The sequence below is a fragment of the Cetorhinus maximus genome, chromosome 18 (assembly GCF_964194155.1).
Source record: "Cetorhinus maximus chromosome 18, sCetMax3.hap1.1, whole genome shotgun sequence".
Lineage (NCBI taxonomy): Eukaryota > Metazoa > Chordata > Chondrichthyes > Lamniformes > Cetorhinidae > Cetorhinus > Cetorhinus maximus.
This window is the reverse complement of record NC_135896.1, coordinates 52,080,312-52,095,005: the sequence shown is the minus strand read 5'-3', so window position 1 is coordinate 52,095,005 and position 14,694 is coordinate 52,080,312. Positions and strand designations below refer to the sequence as shown.

Genomic DNA, 14,694 nt, shown 5'->3' with positions numbered 1-14,694 from the left:
CTTAAGTATCCCTTTCTTTCAGGTCCCTTGGCTCCAAGCTTTGGAATTCCCTCCCTAATTCTATCCTCCTCTCAACCTCTCTTTCCTCCACAACACTCCTTAAATCTATCTCTTTGATCAAGCTTTTGGCCATCTACTAGAAATTGCCTTACATGGCCCAGTATCCAATCTTTGCTTCATAATGCTCCTGTGAAGCATCTTGAGACGTTTTATAATGTTAAAGGTACTATATGAATATAAGTTGTTGTTGAGACTTGGTCATATTGGAGATTTTCATTTTACCATTGCAAAGGAAAATAGAAAGCTAGTAATGTGTGAAATGCATGTGTTTAAAATGGAAGGTAACATGAAATATGATAGGAACTATAAGCAGATGGCAAATAAAAATAGAAATGGTTGCTTTGCATGTTCCTTTGGAATTAACCATAGAGATGTGATTGGTCTGTGCTGACTATACGATCTGAGAACTCTACAATTCTACACATTTGCCCTCTACAATGACATAATTCTGAATTGCTGAGATATATAAGACAGATGTTTAAATTGACACCACCGACAGACATTTGCACTTTCTATGTGAGCTGACCCAAAGCATATGAGAGACATGTGACTTGATGTAGAGCAGAGTCAAAGTTGTAGTATAAACAGAAATCACACTAAAGCAGTTGATACATTTTGTTTTTGTGTCCTGCTGATTTTTGAGACTTTTAGCAATAATATGAACCAATGTTGTATAGGTTAATGATTTTAGGGCATTTAAAAATAATCAATTCAATGAAAAGAATAAAAATATGATTTAAAATATTAGATGGCCAAAGAATATAGGGTACTGGGTGCTTTGGAACAAGTACTTGCAATATTGTTAGTGATATAGAATATTTTAGTTTAATCTAAAATTCTGTTATTACTGGTGATTGTTTTCCAGACACTATGGGCAGAATTTTCAGGATGGCGTGCGGGCGCGATTGGCGGGTCCGGGAGCGGCTGGGGAACGGACCGCCAACCGCAATCGGCCCCCGACCACAATTTCACACTGGCTGGCCAATTAATGGCCAGCCAGCATGAAGCGCGCGCTGAAATGCTCAGTGCTACTGCAGTGGGGGAAGGAGGAGGGCGAGCACTGACATAAACGCAGGCGCGGGTGAGCATGGAATGAAAACTCCCTGAAGGCAGAGAGCTGCTGAAGACTTCAAAACTATTAAATAAAGATTTTAAAATCAAAACAAAAATGTCCAAGCATCACAGTCACCTGAACATACACATTATAAAAATTCTGTCCACAGATTTTTATTTAATAATGGAAACCTCATCCCGCCCCTGGATGGGGTTTCATGAAAAGTGCAAAGGCTGTCTGGCTGATTCGCCTACCCGCCAACCTTGAGGCTGGACAGACCACGAAAAATCGGGGACAATTACAACTTCAATGGGCTTAACTGCCTTCTTAATTATCAGTGGGCACACTTCCGACTTATGCACATGCCCGTCAACCAATATATTGCACGAGCGCGGGGTGAAGTTGGGACGCTCGCCTGATGTCATCACGCGCTATTTTACACTCGAGCGCATCGGGCACACATCCGCACGCCGACCTGAAAATTCTGCCCTATGTCTCAGTTACGTAGAAAGTATGGGGGAGAAAGAAAAAGGCAGGATATGATCAATTCACTGGGACAAGGAGTAAAGTACCCTTGTCTCTGAGTTAGACATTTGTGGGTTCAAGTTTCACTCCAAGATTTGAATGTACAGTCGAGGTTGACGCTTCATCATGGTACTAAGAGAGTAGCGCAATGTTGGAAGTGCCATCCTTTGGATGAGCTGTTAAATGAGACCCCATCTGTCCTCTCAGATGGATGTAGAAGATCCCATGACTTTATCCAAAGAAGAGCAGGGGAGTTCTCCTGGTGTTCTGGTCAACATTTATCCTCTACCAACGCCACCAAAAAAAAGATTAGTTAGACACTAATCTCACCTGCTGATTGTGGAACCATAAATTGCTTGCCATATTTGTTTACAACACATTAGTAACTACACTTCAAAAGTAACTTGCTAATCTTAAAGCACATTGAGACAACCTAAGGACATGAAAAGCAATAAGTAAATTCTGGTTCTTTCTTTCATCTTTCTTTCAGTTTTTAGATGGTACTGATGATAATTATGACAAATTGGAATAAAAATAGCTGCAAATCTTAAAATTGCACCATTTTTTTGTACTCGCTCAGTTTTAGCTTTGTTAGCAATACAGTTTGAAGCAATTGAATGTAACTGCACTTACTTGTGGCCAGCAGCCAGGAAAATAAATGGAAACAATCGCCACTGAGATTTATTGTTCCTCGATTCCAAAGCAAAATTAATAGAAATAAATATATGCTATAATTTTTGTTCAATGTGCTAAGCCACACGGCTCTCAAGTATTTTTAAATGGTTTCCTATTCACACTGGAGGGGGTGGGGATGGGGTTGGGGGTGGCAGAGGTGGGGGGAGGAAGAAGTCAGTGAGTGAGAAAATCTGAACTGCAGTTGCAGACCTCATTATGCAGCACTGTTGGCAAGTCTGAGATGAGATCAACTCACCCAGAAGCACAGGCGAACCTTAAATAGATGGAAAAATAATCAGGGCAAAAGATGGAAGGATTACACTGTTCATGCATCTCCTGACATTTGTTTTAATATTACAGGAACTTATTACAAATTAACTTCCACATGGTTTACCAGTGAGAGATTTCACCCTTTGAACGCTTTCTGAATGAATACAATAACTGATAAGTAAATACTATTTGCAGTCACGTTATTGAAATAAATTTCTGTTAATTGAACTTACAGGTTTGTCTTCTAGGAAATATTTAAATAAATCATAAGGATCTAATCTTTAACTTTGACGTAGCTAAATTCCTGAAAAAAAAAGCCCATTTTCAGAATGCTTAAAGAAATTATGTATAAAGAAAATGCTGTAGCAAATGTCCATTAGAGGGCAGTGTACAATAAGAGGATTGTGGTAAGCAGAGCTGTTTTCTAGAAATAACAAGTCCACATGATTTAAGGGGAATATTTTAAAACATTTGCACGCCTATTAAAAGCTTACTGCATAGCTTAGTGACTGATGACTCATTCCCAGTACTGTCAGAAGCATGACAACATGTACCACCACTCCTTAGTGAGATGTACCTGCCTTATCCCTTATCTAGTGAAAGCGTCACATTGCATGAAAGGAAACTATGTTTTGTACATTCACTGACTGAAAGGAATATCTGGTGGGCCTTGGCAAAGAAGAACGCCAGCTAAGGTGTTGCACATGCATCACGATCAATGCGCTTTTCTAAGAAACATCTTGAAACTACTTGTTCTACACTTTGAAATGTTCTAACTGATTCTCTTCAGCAAAGTATGAGGTGATCAATATAGGGGTTATCCTGCGAGGCTCCATTTTGATGTGAAACATTGTTGCATGGAAACCCAATAGCCCTAAAATAAAAATAGAAAATGCTGGAAAAACTCAGCAGGTCTGGCAGCATCTGTGGAGGGAGAAACAAAGTTAACGTTTCAAGTCTGTACATCACCACCCCATTTTTGATTTGCATTCCCGCCTATTGAGGCTCCACCCCAGGAGTAGAAGCTTGTATAATTTCCCAATATATTCCAGAGAATTAGAAAGGGATATTCTATCCAATATGTTTGGTTACCCCTCAGTGTTGGTGGCAAAGTTCTGTCAAATACATTTTTGGAATAATCATGATGGAAGGAATTCTCAAGTCCATTAGCCTTGATATAATTTATTACATGTTGTAGTATTTTGATTTATATTTCTTTATAGTATGATATTAATAGAGAAATTGATGTAAATTGCTGGAACAAATTGTATTTTCAGATTTTAATGCATAACCTATTGCGTTTTTTCAAGAAAATCTCCGCTGTGAACCAGTATTATATACTCTGGGGGCTAAATTGGAGATCCTCCGAAAACAAGGATCGTGATGTATGATTAACCTAATTGCACTAATAGTGCCACTAATTGCAGGCAGTATGCCAACTTTATACTGCCAGGTATTGAATGACAAGCACCACTTAAAGTTAGAGCGGCTCAGTAGCGCCACAACTGATCAAGCTCACTGAGTCATGAGGGACATATCTGGCAGACTGGACCTGTGGCAGGCGAGAACAAGAAGGAAAAACGCACCTGACCCTGTTCTCACTAATCTGCCTGCTGCAGATGCATTTATCCATGATAGCATAGGTAGGACAGTCCTTGTGAAAATGAAATCCCATCTTCACATTGAGCATACCCTTCATCATGTTGTGTGGCACTACCATCATGCTAAATGAGGTAGTTTCAGAACAGATCTAGCAACTTAAGATTGGGCATCCATGAGGCGCAGTGGATAATCACTAATGGTGACGGATGGTATTGTTGATGGTGCTTTCAAGTGGCACTTACTCAGCAATAATTTGATTACTGATGCTCAATTTGGGTCCCACCAGGGGCATTCAACTCCTTACCTAATTACAGCTTTGGTCCAAAAATGGACAAATGAGCAGAACTAGAGAGGAGGAGAGATTACCTGCCTTTGACGTAAAGGCAGCATTTGACAGAGTGTGGCATCAAGGAGTACTAATAAAATTAAGTTAATGGAAATCAGGGGGAAAACTTTACACTCGTTGGAGTCATAGCTAGCACAAAGGAATATTTTTGTAGTAGTTGGAAGCCAATCATCTCAGCCTCCATACATTGCTCAGGCGTTCCTCAGGGCAGTGTCTTAGCCTAAACCATCTTCAGTTGCTTCATTAATAATCTTCCCTCCAGCATAAGGTCAGATGTGGAAATGATCATCGTTGATTGCACAATGTTAATACCATTTGCAACTCCTCAGACAATGACGCAATATGTGCCTACATACAGCAAGTCCAGGCAACATTCAGGCTTGGGCTGATAAGTGGCAAATAACATTCGTACAACTCAAGTGCCAGGCAATGACCATCTCCAACAAGAAGGAATCTAACCACATCCCACTGACATTCAACGGTATTGCCATTGTTGAATCCCCCACCATGATCACCATGGAGGTTACCACTGACTAGAAAATTAACTGGACCAGCCATATAAATGCTACGGCTTCAATGGCAGGTCAAGGGCTGGGAATTCTATGGTGAGTAACTCACCCCCTGACTCTAAAAAGCCTGTCCACCAAGGCTCAAATCAGCAGCATGATGGAATACTGTCAGTTTGCCTTGTTATGATCCTTGACCAGACACCCACATGGTTGGTAAGATCCAGTTAGGGACCAATAAAGTTTTGTTTAAAGTAGACGAAGTTTGAGCTTCAAGACACTTGCTAATAGAATAAAGCCACAGGATTCCACGGGTTTTGAACAAAAAATAAATAAACTTTACTATACAGGGTCAGAAAGATAAAACAATTTACAATATCTTATATTCTAACATTCAGGGCTAATATGAGGTACATATGAATTAACAAGCAAACTGTGGTTGAACACACAATGCTAAACAATAAATGCAGATGCGACCAAGACAGAGCCCACAGATTTCTCAACAACCCACCATGTGTCAGTAACACTAAATCACCAATCTCACTGAAACTCTGTTACTCTCACAAGGGATTCCAGTCTTTACCTTGAAAGATATAAGCCGGGAATTCTTTCTAAAAGTCACTCCAACTCAGACGGCATCAACATTGGCCCACCTCGCAGAGTTTCAATCTCATCTCCCGAGTTTCTGTTCCCCTGGATTCCCGGGCCTGCATTCAAGTACCAACTCACAAGCACAACTTCAGTTCTTTGGCCATGCTGAACCAAAGGGGTACCTTTGCCCTAACAACTCGCAGCATGGAGTTACCAACTTTCACTGCCTTCTTCATTCATAGCCCTTTTTCTATGCTCATCTCTTTTAACTAACTGGAATATTTTCCTATCCCTGTCCCCTATCTGGGACTCTTCTTTTGGGATCTCCCCCTGTCCCCTATCGCCTTTGGGACCTCTCCCTGTCCCCTTTGCCTGTCCCCTGCCTGGGACACTTGCCTTCTATGGCACTCTGCTCCTGACCTGGGTTTTCCTGCTGTTTTCCCTTTCTTTCTTTACGTGCAGGAGCGCTGGGCCTGTCCTGGGCCCGAAGAACTTATACAGCAGAACTGCGCACATGTAGCCTGCTCCCAGGTCTGCACATGCACAGAAAGACCGAAGTTTATTGCGAGTTGAAGTTCCCAACATCCTCTCTCAACTTTAAGGTAAGTTTGTCTTTCATAGCAGCCTGGATGAGTGCAGCTCCAATATCACTCAAAAAGCTCAAGACCATCCAGGACAAAGCAGTACACTTTCATTCCCTCCACCAATGGTGCATAGTGGCAGCAGTTTGTACCATCTATAACATGTACTGCAGCAAATTGCCATGACTCATTCAGCAGTATCTTCCAATCTCACAACCTCCATCAGCTAGAAGGACAAGCCCAGCAGGCGCATGGGAACACCACCACCTGCAAGTTCCCCTCCAAGTCACTCACCATCCTGAAATTGGAATTATATTGACATTCCCTCAGTGTCACTGGGTCAAAACCCTGGATCTTCCTCCCTAACAGCACCATGGGTGTAGCAGACCAGATGGACTACAGTGGTTCAGTGCAATTGGAAACGGCTATAGAAAAAACTTATAGAATTGTAGCGATGTCTGAAGAAATTAACCAGCAACTAAACTGTAAGTAGTTGACAATCCTTTTAAATAGTGCTGATGGGGGTCTTCCTGCTGTTGAATGCATGTTCAGCTGTGCAAGTTAACAGAGGTGTAAGCTGGTGCATATTTGACCTCCAAAATGGCACTGCTGTCATCAAATCCATATTACAGGCTGATTGACATCCTGATCTTACTGCTCTGCATAATTCCAGTACACGTTCACTGCTCTTGCTAAGGTCTGTACCAATATGGTGTCCAGTTTCATTTGCCCCACAAGTATGCATGCACACCCGTGGATCCCATTTTGGAGCTCTAAAAACGTTTGCATCACCCAAAACACAGGCGCTAATGAGTTCAATTTCTTGCCTGAAATATTTGAAGTTTTTGAGACATTTCCTAACATACGGCTGAATTATGCAAGTGTGCACAATTAAGTGGTTTTATTGCTCTAACGTTAAAGCATTAAGAATGCATCCCCTGGTGTATATAGATCTGACTAAGACGGTGCACAGCAAGCCATTCACTGCTTGAGGCTGTGTTCTGTACTGCTCGGTTCATTCAGACATTAAAAAACTGGTACTGTACGTAAGGCAGGAAAGGCTTCTTAATTCATTTTAAAAACCAGTGAATGAAGGTCAGTACCCTTCAACAAGATTGGCAAATTCAGCAATCTAACTCCCATTGAAAAAAAAACATTCACGAAAATGGAATTATTGTCTACCTTAGTTTCCTCCAATACACGTGAGAGATTACATGTTTTGTTTTGCAGCTGACTAACACTTACAAATAACCAGCATTTGAAAATTGTGGACCACCTGCACAAGATTGTCTGTATTGCAATGAGCTTTATTACAGCGCCTAAGTCATCTGCTTCCTTCATACTGGGTTTACTTCATCTGATATGTGGGTCTATGCAACCAACAAGAATTCCAGAGAAAATCTGACAGATTCAAGTAGGCTAGTCTTGAGAAGATCTGTTGTTATTGGGACATCTTGGCCACTAGTCAGAGTGAATCTTTGGTGACATCATTGGCTGACTGAGATCCTAGCCTCAGTCCCTATGGTCTGTGCAACCCACTGAACCCAACATAATAACAGCATTAAAGTCACAATGGGCATCAGCTTCTGAGTCTATGATACAGACAGTCCCAGGACATGAATCCTGGGCTGCCAACTTTATCTGTGGAAATAGTATCGGCCTCACCTGTAGAGCCTCTTCCATGTTCTTTAGGAAATTTTCCACATACTGTCATCTGGATGAACTTATAGTATGATTGAATGTCTTTGGGTTAAAGTGGTATAAAGTTGGTGTCCAGTCTGTTTGCCACGTCAATTTTACATTTTCGTTTGAATATTTTGTTCTATTAATATTCTTTTGTATAAAATTAGTATGGCTTTAGAATGACTTTATTTCATAGTAGATTAACAGGGTGCATCAACTAAAATCAAATCAAATCATAAACAGTCTATCTAAATTCATCTAGATATGTTTGCTGTGGTATGTACTTCCACGTGCACCAGCAGCCCTGTTGATGTTTTTCACAAGTAAGCCTAGAAAGGGAGTGTTTATAGGCTACTCAACCATGGAAGGCTGTACTTAACCACATTTCACATATGTGCAGTTCCAGCAAGTGTTACTGGATAGTGATCAAAAGCAGGGACTTCGGTTAATTTTCTTCTCCCTAGCCCATGGCATCGAGACCAATTTGTAGAGCCGAACGACTGTCCCAACTGAGATCAGCGAACTCATAACAGATTAACAATGAAGCAGATAATCTCTTCATCTGTACACCTTAGTATACATCAGTCAAATGCCTTTGTCCATTAGGGCATGAAGAAAGTTGTCAATTTATTGTCAAACATTTTTGAAATTTCAGAAACAAAGCTAATTTAAAAAAAACTGGATTTAATTGTATTTAAATATACTGGTATGAATTATTCTGCCATTGATTGTTCTGTCAGATCCATTGCTGTGTGAAGTAAAACAAAGAACTCATATTAAGGTTCCTCCTGGAATGGCAAAGGTTTGACTGTGAGAGATCTGGTCCAAAGGCCTACGATGAGCTAATTAAGCTCAGCCTTAGGATGTTACAACAATGTTTCTACGCACAGAATTTTGCATCCTGCAGTGGGGGGCTTGTGCCCGACCCGATCAGGAGTGAAATAGCGCATGATGATGTCAGGCTCGCATCCTGACGTCATTGCGCACTCGCATGATATTTTGGTTGGCGGGCACGCATGAGAGTTGGCAGCGCGTCCGCTGACAATTAAGAGGCCCATTAAGGCCATTACACTAGCAATTGATTTGCATTTTTCTCTGCCCGTCCAATCTTACAGTTGATGGGCGTGCGAATAGGCCAGGTGGCCTTTGCATTTTTCAGGAAACCTCATCTACGGGCGGGATGAGGTATCCAACAGTAATTTTTTAAAAATTAAAATTTTTAAATACCATTTTAATATGTCCCTGTTCATGTGACTAAGTCACATGTGGGGACATGTTTCCCTTCTTTTAAAATCTTCATTTTTCATTGTAAAAGTCTTCAGCTGCCTGGGGAAGCTCTGTGCCATCAGGGAGCTTTCAGTGTACGCTCCCCAGTGCATGCGCAGTCTTTAACGTTTGTGCTCCTCCTGCCCCCACTCTGGCAGTGCTAAGGTTCTCAGTGCGCGTTTCACACAATGCCGTTGGGACACTAACCTAATGTCATCGTGGGCTATTTCACTCCTGATCGGGTCGGGCACGAGCCCCCCCCCTCACGACCCAAAATTCTACCCTTAGAAACATTGTTGTAACATCCTAGGACTGGGTTTAATTAGCTTATCGTAGACCTTTAGACCAGATCACATACAGTCAAACCTTTGCCATTCCAGGAGGAACCTTAATATGAGTTCTTTGTTTTACTTCACACAGCAATGGATCTGACACACAATCAATGGCTGAATAATTCATACCAGAATATTTAAATATAACTAAATCAAGTTTTTTTTAAATTAGCTTTGTTTCTGAAATTTCAAAGATATCCGTTAATTGGTCAGTGTGAAATCGTGGTCGGAGCCTGATCGTGAGCAGCGGTCCGTTTCTCAGCCAGTTCCAACAGGCCCACCCGCTGCGCCCGCCCGACGAAGGGAAAATCCTGCCCTATGTTTTGAGGGGAAAATCGACTAGGGTTCTCTCTCCTGATCCATATCCAGCAATTTCTACTGGAACGTGAATGCTGTGGTAAGACTTGGTTCCAATGTCTCAATGATCAATCAGACTGCTGTTACCTGCTACCTTGGCTCATCTGTGAAGAATAGCAAGTTATAGAGGCTGCCTACCACAGTGTAGCCTTACCGAGTAAGGAATTGACATCTTCAGGAGAAAGAAAGGGAGGAGAAATTAAAAGTTTTTAAAAATTAGCACTTGAGTCCATTGCCATGTCTGACAAAGGTAACTGCTGTGCCCCATGGATGTAATTTCCAAAATTCCGTTGAGAAAAAAGTGTAAGAGAAAGAATACAATACATGTAGGTATGACCATTACAAACTAAAGGGTCCCAAATGCTAGGATCAGTTTGGTTGGGTGGTGGTGCAATGGGGAGGCATGGAGGCAGTAGTTAGACTTATTCCCCATATTTTCAGCTTAAGTCTGTGTCATGAACGCTGACCTTTACAAGATGGTTATGTTTTGAAATGAACTTTAACTCAACGTAAAACAGAGAATTCACAGCTCGGAGAAATGTCCATGTGTTCTGGTTGCCATGGAGAGAGAAACTCAAACAGAAACCAACTGAAATGTCATTTTAACACCTTCTTACAGTATCTCAGAAAAAGGAAAGCTGCTGTTGAGATCGAAAGGCAAAGAAGCTACTGCTGTGGAGAATCAGGGTGAGCTGTTTTGGGTTAACAACCATGCAGGATGCCTTTGAAAGTTCGGTTGCTATTCAAAAGTAAGGGAACAGAACAAATGGGGTTCTTGAAGATTTAAGGAATGGAGAGCTGCCAATGTGTGCCTCGCTAACAGTAATTGTATCCAGGAAAATTCAGGCCGAGTGGAATGATTGTTGAAAGACACTGGAAAGTTCGACCTGGCATAGCGGCAAAAAGTGAACCTCTGCTGGTGAGCTAGGAGTGACTGTTCATGCAATGCTTCATATCGGCTAGAAGCATGGCATTGCTTAAAGACTTTCCTCAACACACATTTTGGTTATGTTAGTTAGCGATATGAAACTTACCTTTTTCTTTAGTTTGATGTATTAGTTTCTTGTTAATTAATGTTTGATCTATGTTGATTTTAGTTTGTTTGTTACAGTAAAAGTTTTAAAAAGTGAAATCCTGCTGGTTTATTTCTGTTAGTCATTTGGAAAATTCATCACTTTTTTAAGTTATCAGTCTCCACGGGGATTGTAACATCTGTAACCATGGTAACACTGAGTAAATGTTTTAATACAGCATAATGCTGCTACTACATTATCCTATTTTTCAGGAATAAGAGGAACATGATGAACTTAGGTGCAGTACATGTACTGTACGATTGGCCCAAGAGATCAGCACCGTGATTGACCTAAAAGCTACACATCATTTGATTGGTCTGAGAGCTTCACGCTATATGGTTGGCCTAAAACTCTGCACTGTATGATTAGCCTAAGAACAATGTGTTATTTGTGTTTAAGAGTTCCGTACTGTACGACAACTTAAGAGTTCCTTTTCCCCTACACCATCAATTGTTACAAATAACCATCTGGCTACCACTAAATTCCATTCAAGTATTCCTTGCATGCAATGACTGAGGCATTATTATAACCAGGGAAATAAAAATATCAAGGCCATGTCTAGTGGCTATCTATAGCAGCAGGACTAAAACTGACATTCTAGTTATAAAATATTACCTAACAAATCTAATAGTGTTTACCCTTTGATCACCATTTTCCCTCTGCCTTTTCTTCTAACCTCTAAGTTCCTTACAGTTTGTGCATACTAAACATGGAAAAGGAAAATAGCACCTGAGCATTTGCAATCTAAAGTTTTCAGTTCACATATAAAGTGGTGGTGTGCTTTGAACCAAATTAATGCAAATTACCCTGAAACAGAGAAAGTTAAACAACCAATCAACATTTTGATGACTGAACTTGTATTTTTTATCGTTGTTAAACTATAGCAGAGTAGCATTCCTACTATGGGTAGAATTCAAAATTTTACTGAACATACTGCAGTTATGTGCCTGATCCAATTCCAATCAAACTCTGTTCTCATAATGGAACAATTACAAATAAACAATGTCTTTAATTGTTGGACATTACATACATCATGGAATTATATTGAAGAGAAAGATAATCCTGTTTGGGACATTGTTCAAATGATATTTATTCCACATATCAAGGAGACTATGTAACTGACCATCAATAGTCTAAAGTTAAATACCCAGGTTTTTTTTTCCTCAGAATGAAGCAATCATTATAATGAACACTTTTAAAGTCAGTATATTTTAATATGAAATGAATTCCCTTTTCTAATAATTTGGTGGATTTTTTTGTGGTTGAAACAAAGCCCTATGAGGTAGTGTTATATATGATTGCCATGTAACAGGTAGGATGCTTGAGTATTCTAACAACAGCCATGAATCTGTATTCCACACGAGCAAGCTTTGTTTGTCTAGTGCTGCAGAAAGCTCAGCAGCAGTTAGCAGATGATGGTTGCTACGGTTACCACTGGCACTCGCTGCTGCTGAAAGCTGTCGCAGCTGTTTGAATTTATTTTCAACTACCGGTAACGCATGGGAAGCTAGTTCCATTCAGCTTATTAACTCAGGTGGAAGCACCTCCACATCTCCTGTGTATGAAATAACATTTACATCACGTTGTGGTAATCCCCACAAGTGTAGTATACTGTTACTTATATTTCAACTCTCCCATGAGAGAAATATTTTTATACTTGAAATGGTAAGCTGTTTTATTTAGTAGAACTGCAGGTCTGTACTGCATCCAGACATGTGAACCTAGTCAGAACTTAACTTATTGTTTGAAACTTATTTTCTAAACGTACAATATAGTCTCTTATTCTGCTTACTGAGGGGCTTGACTACACATTGCCTTGTATACATACTACGATATGAACATTTACTTCCCCACAAGGTAACAAGTAACATCAATTAAAAGAGAAATGCACATTTGGAAAGCATTCCTAGTATTGAGTTAGGATGCATTCTGCACAATTTCACTGATTGCTTACAGTGTGGTCAGAAGTTGATAAGCTATTATTCTGGATTCTTCTAACAGCACAGAATTCAATGATGCCAGAACATTTCCACAGTGCAGAAATAAGGAATATTCTTTTCAATTCTAATCAGCATTATACTATTTCAACAGAAATGATATAATTAAAGTTATATTTATTTAATAATTTCCTTTAAACAGGCAATTTAGATTTACATAATGGCAAGTACATATTACCTTTGGTAAATCTACAACAGCAATGTAACTGGCCCCTGGAAAACCAATGCCATCTTCTTCTTCATTTTGGACTGCTTCTTTTGACTAGAAAAAATGGAAAGTATAGATCAGAATCACTGAACTTATCTGAGAAAGAGCGACGAATGTTGCACAAAGAAAAGCCTATTTCTGTCCACTGCTTTCAAATATTTACAAAATACATTGTCACTTAATTACTCTTTAGTAGTTACCAAAATTAATCCAATCCATTTTGCCCGCTTTTATGGATCCAATGACATACTAAGGGCTTGCAGATATGCACAAAACCACAATATATGTGGCTCCCGGGGCTTGATGGACTAGCAGAGCTTTAGAACATCATCTTTCACTTCTGGGAACTGGGTTCAATTTCAGCCAGATGAAGGAGAGGTTAGTTTCCTCGTTTCTGACTGCCATTCAGGATTGTGAGTGAAAGTAACATGGGCAGTTTCCAGTTCACTTCTAAGTAGACATGAGATCATGGGCACAAAAAGAGCAAAATTAGATTTAGATTTAATTGCCCCTCCTTCTTTTCTTCCATTATCTTGCTAAACATTTTAACAGTTGACATTAGAACTTACACACACCACATTCCTACTCCTCAGCCAACAAAAGTTAGTATTCTAGTTATTTAGATTTCCACAAAAAGGGCTGGATTCAGAACAGACCTAGCAACTCAAAGCTGGACATCCCTGAGGTCAGTAAGGGCTGCACGAGGAGACAGGCGACTACACCGGAGTGAGACCGAGACTGAGTGAGTAGCGAATTAGGGTCACGTGGGAATTCAGTGCACAGGGGAAAGAGGTGTGGTGTACGTAGGAATTATTCTAAGTCTGGAACAGGAACAGCTGAGCAGAAACGGACCAGGGTGTAAACCTCACCTTCAGTGCTGAGTTTGAAAAAAAAACGAACAGTGAAATCACAGGAAAACCATAAGTTCATTGGTTGGTAAGAAACTGCTAGGGAGAATCTTTAAATAGCTGTAAATTAGAAAAGCGTGATTTTTTTTAAAGAAGTAGCTACTTGGATTTGCGTAAGAAACACTAGGAATAAGGAGAAGTCAGGGCCAGTAACGTAAAGAAATATAAATAAAACAAAGTAAAATAAAGTTAACGTGAAGGAAGTAAAGTTAAGACATATCAGGGCAGCTCGGTTGTGTGGAATGCATGTCATGTAATATGTGAGAAGTCGTGGACACTACTGGTGACGTAGACGTCCGCATGTGCAGGAAGTGCTGCTAGCTGTAGAAACTTGAGCTCTGGGTTTCGGAGCTCGATTAGCGGTTGGAGTCACTGTGGCGCATCCGTGAGGCTGAGAGCTACATGGATAGCACGTTCAGAGAGCTGGGCACACCGCAGGTTAGGAGCAAAGAGGCAGAAAGGGAATGGGTGACCGCCAGAGAGTCAAAGAGAACCAGGCAGGTAGCGCAGGAGTCCCCTGGGGCCCAACTAGCTAATAGATTTTCCATTTTGGATATTGGTGTGGGCGTTGGTTCCTCAGAGGAGTGCAGTCAGAGCAAAGTTTGTGGCACCACGAGCAGCTCGGCTGTACAGGAGGGGAGGAAGAAGAAAGGTAGGTCA

General features: G+C 40.6%; 1 protein-coding gene across 1 annotated transcript in view; it reads right to left on the bottom strand.

Annotated features, from left to right (window-relative positions):
• kiaa0586 (KIAA0586 ortholog) overlaps positions 1 to 14,694 on the bottom strand; it is a 657,376-nt gene that overhangs the window by 143,836 nt on the left and 498,846 nt on the right. Inside the window, exon 20 of the mRNA XM_078562702.1 lies at positions 13,097 to 13,180. Coding sequence (XP_078418828.1) covers positions 13,097 to 13,180 — 84 coding nt within the window. The remainder of the gene's footprint in view (positions 1 to 13,096; positions 13,181 to 14,694) is intronic.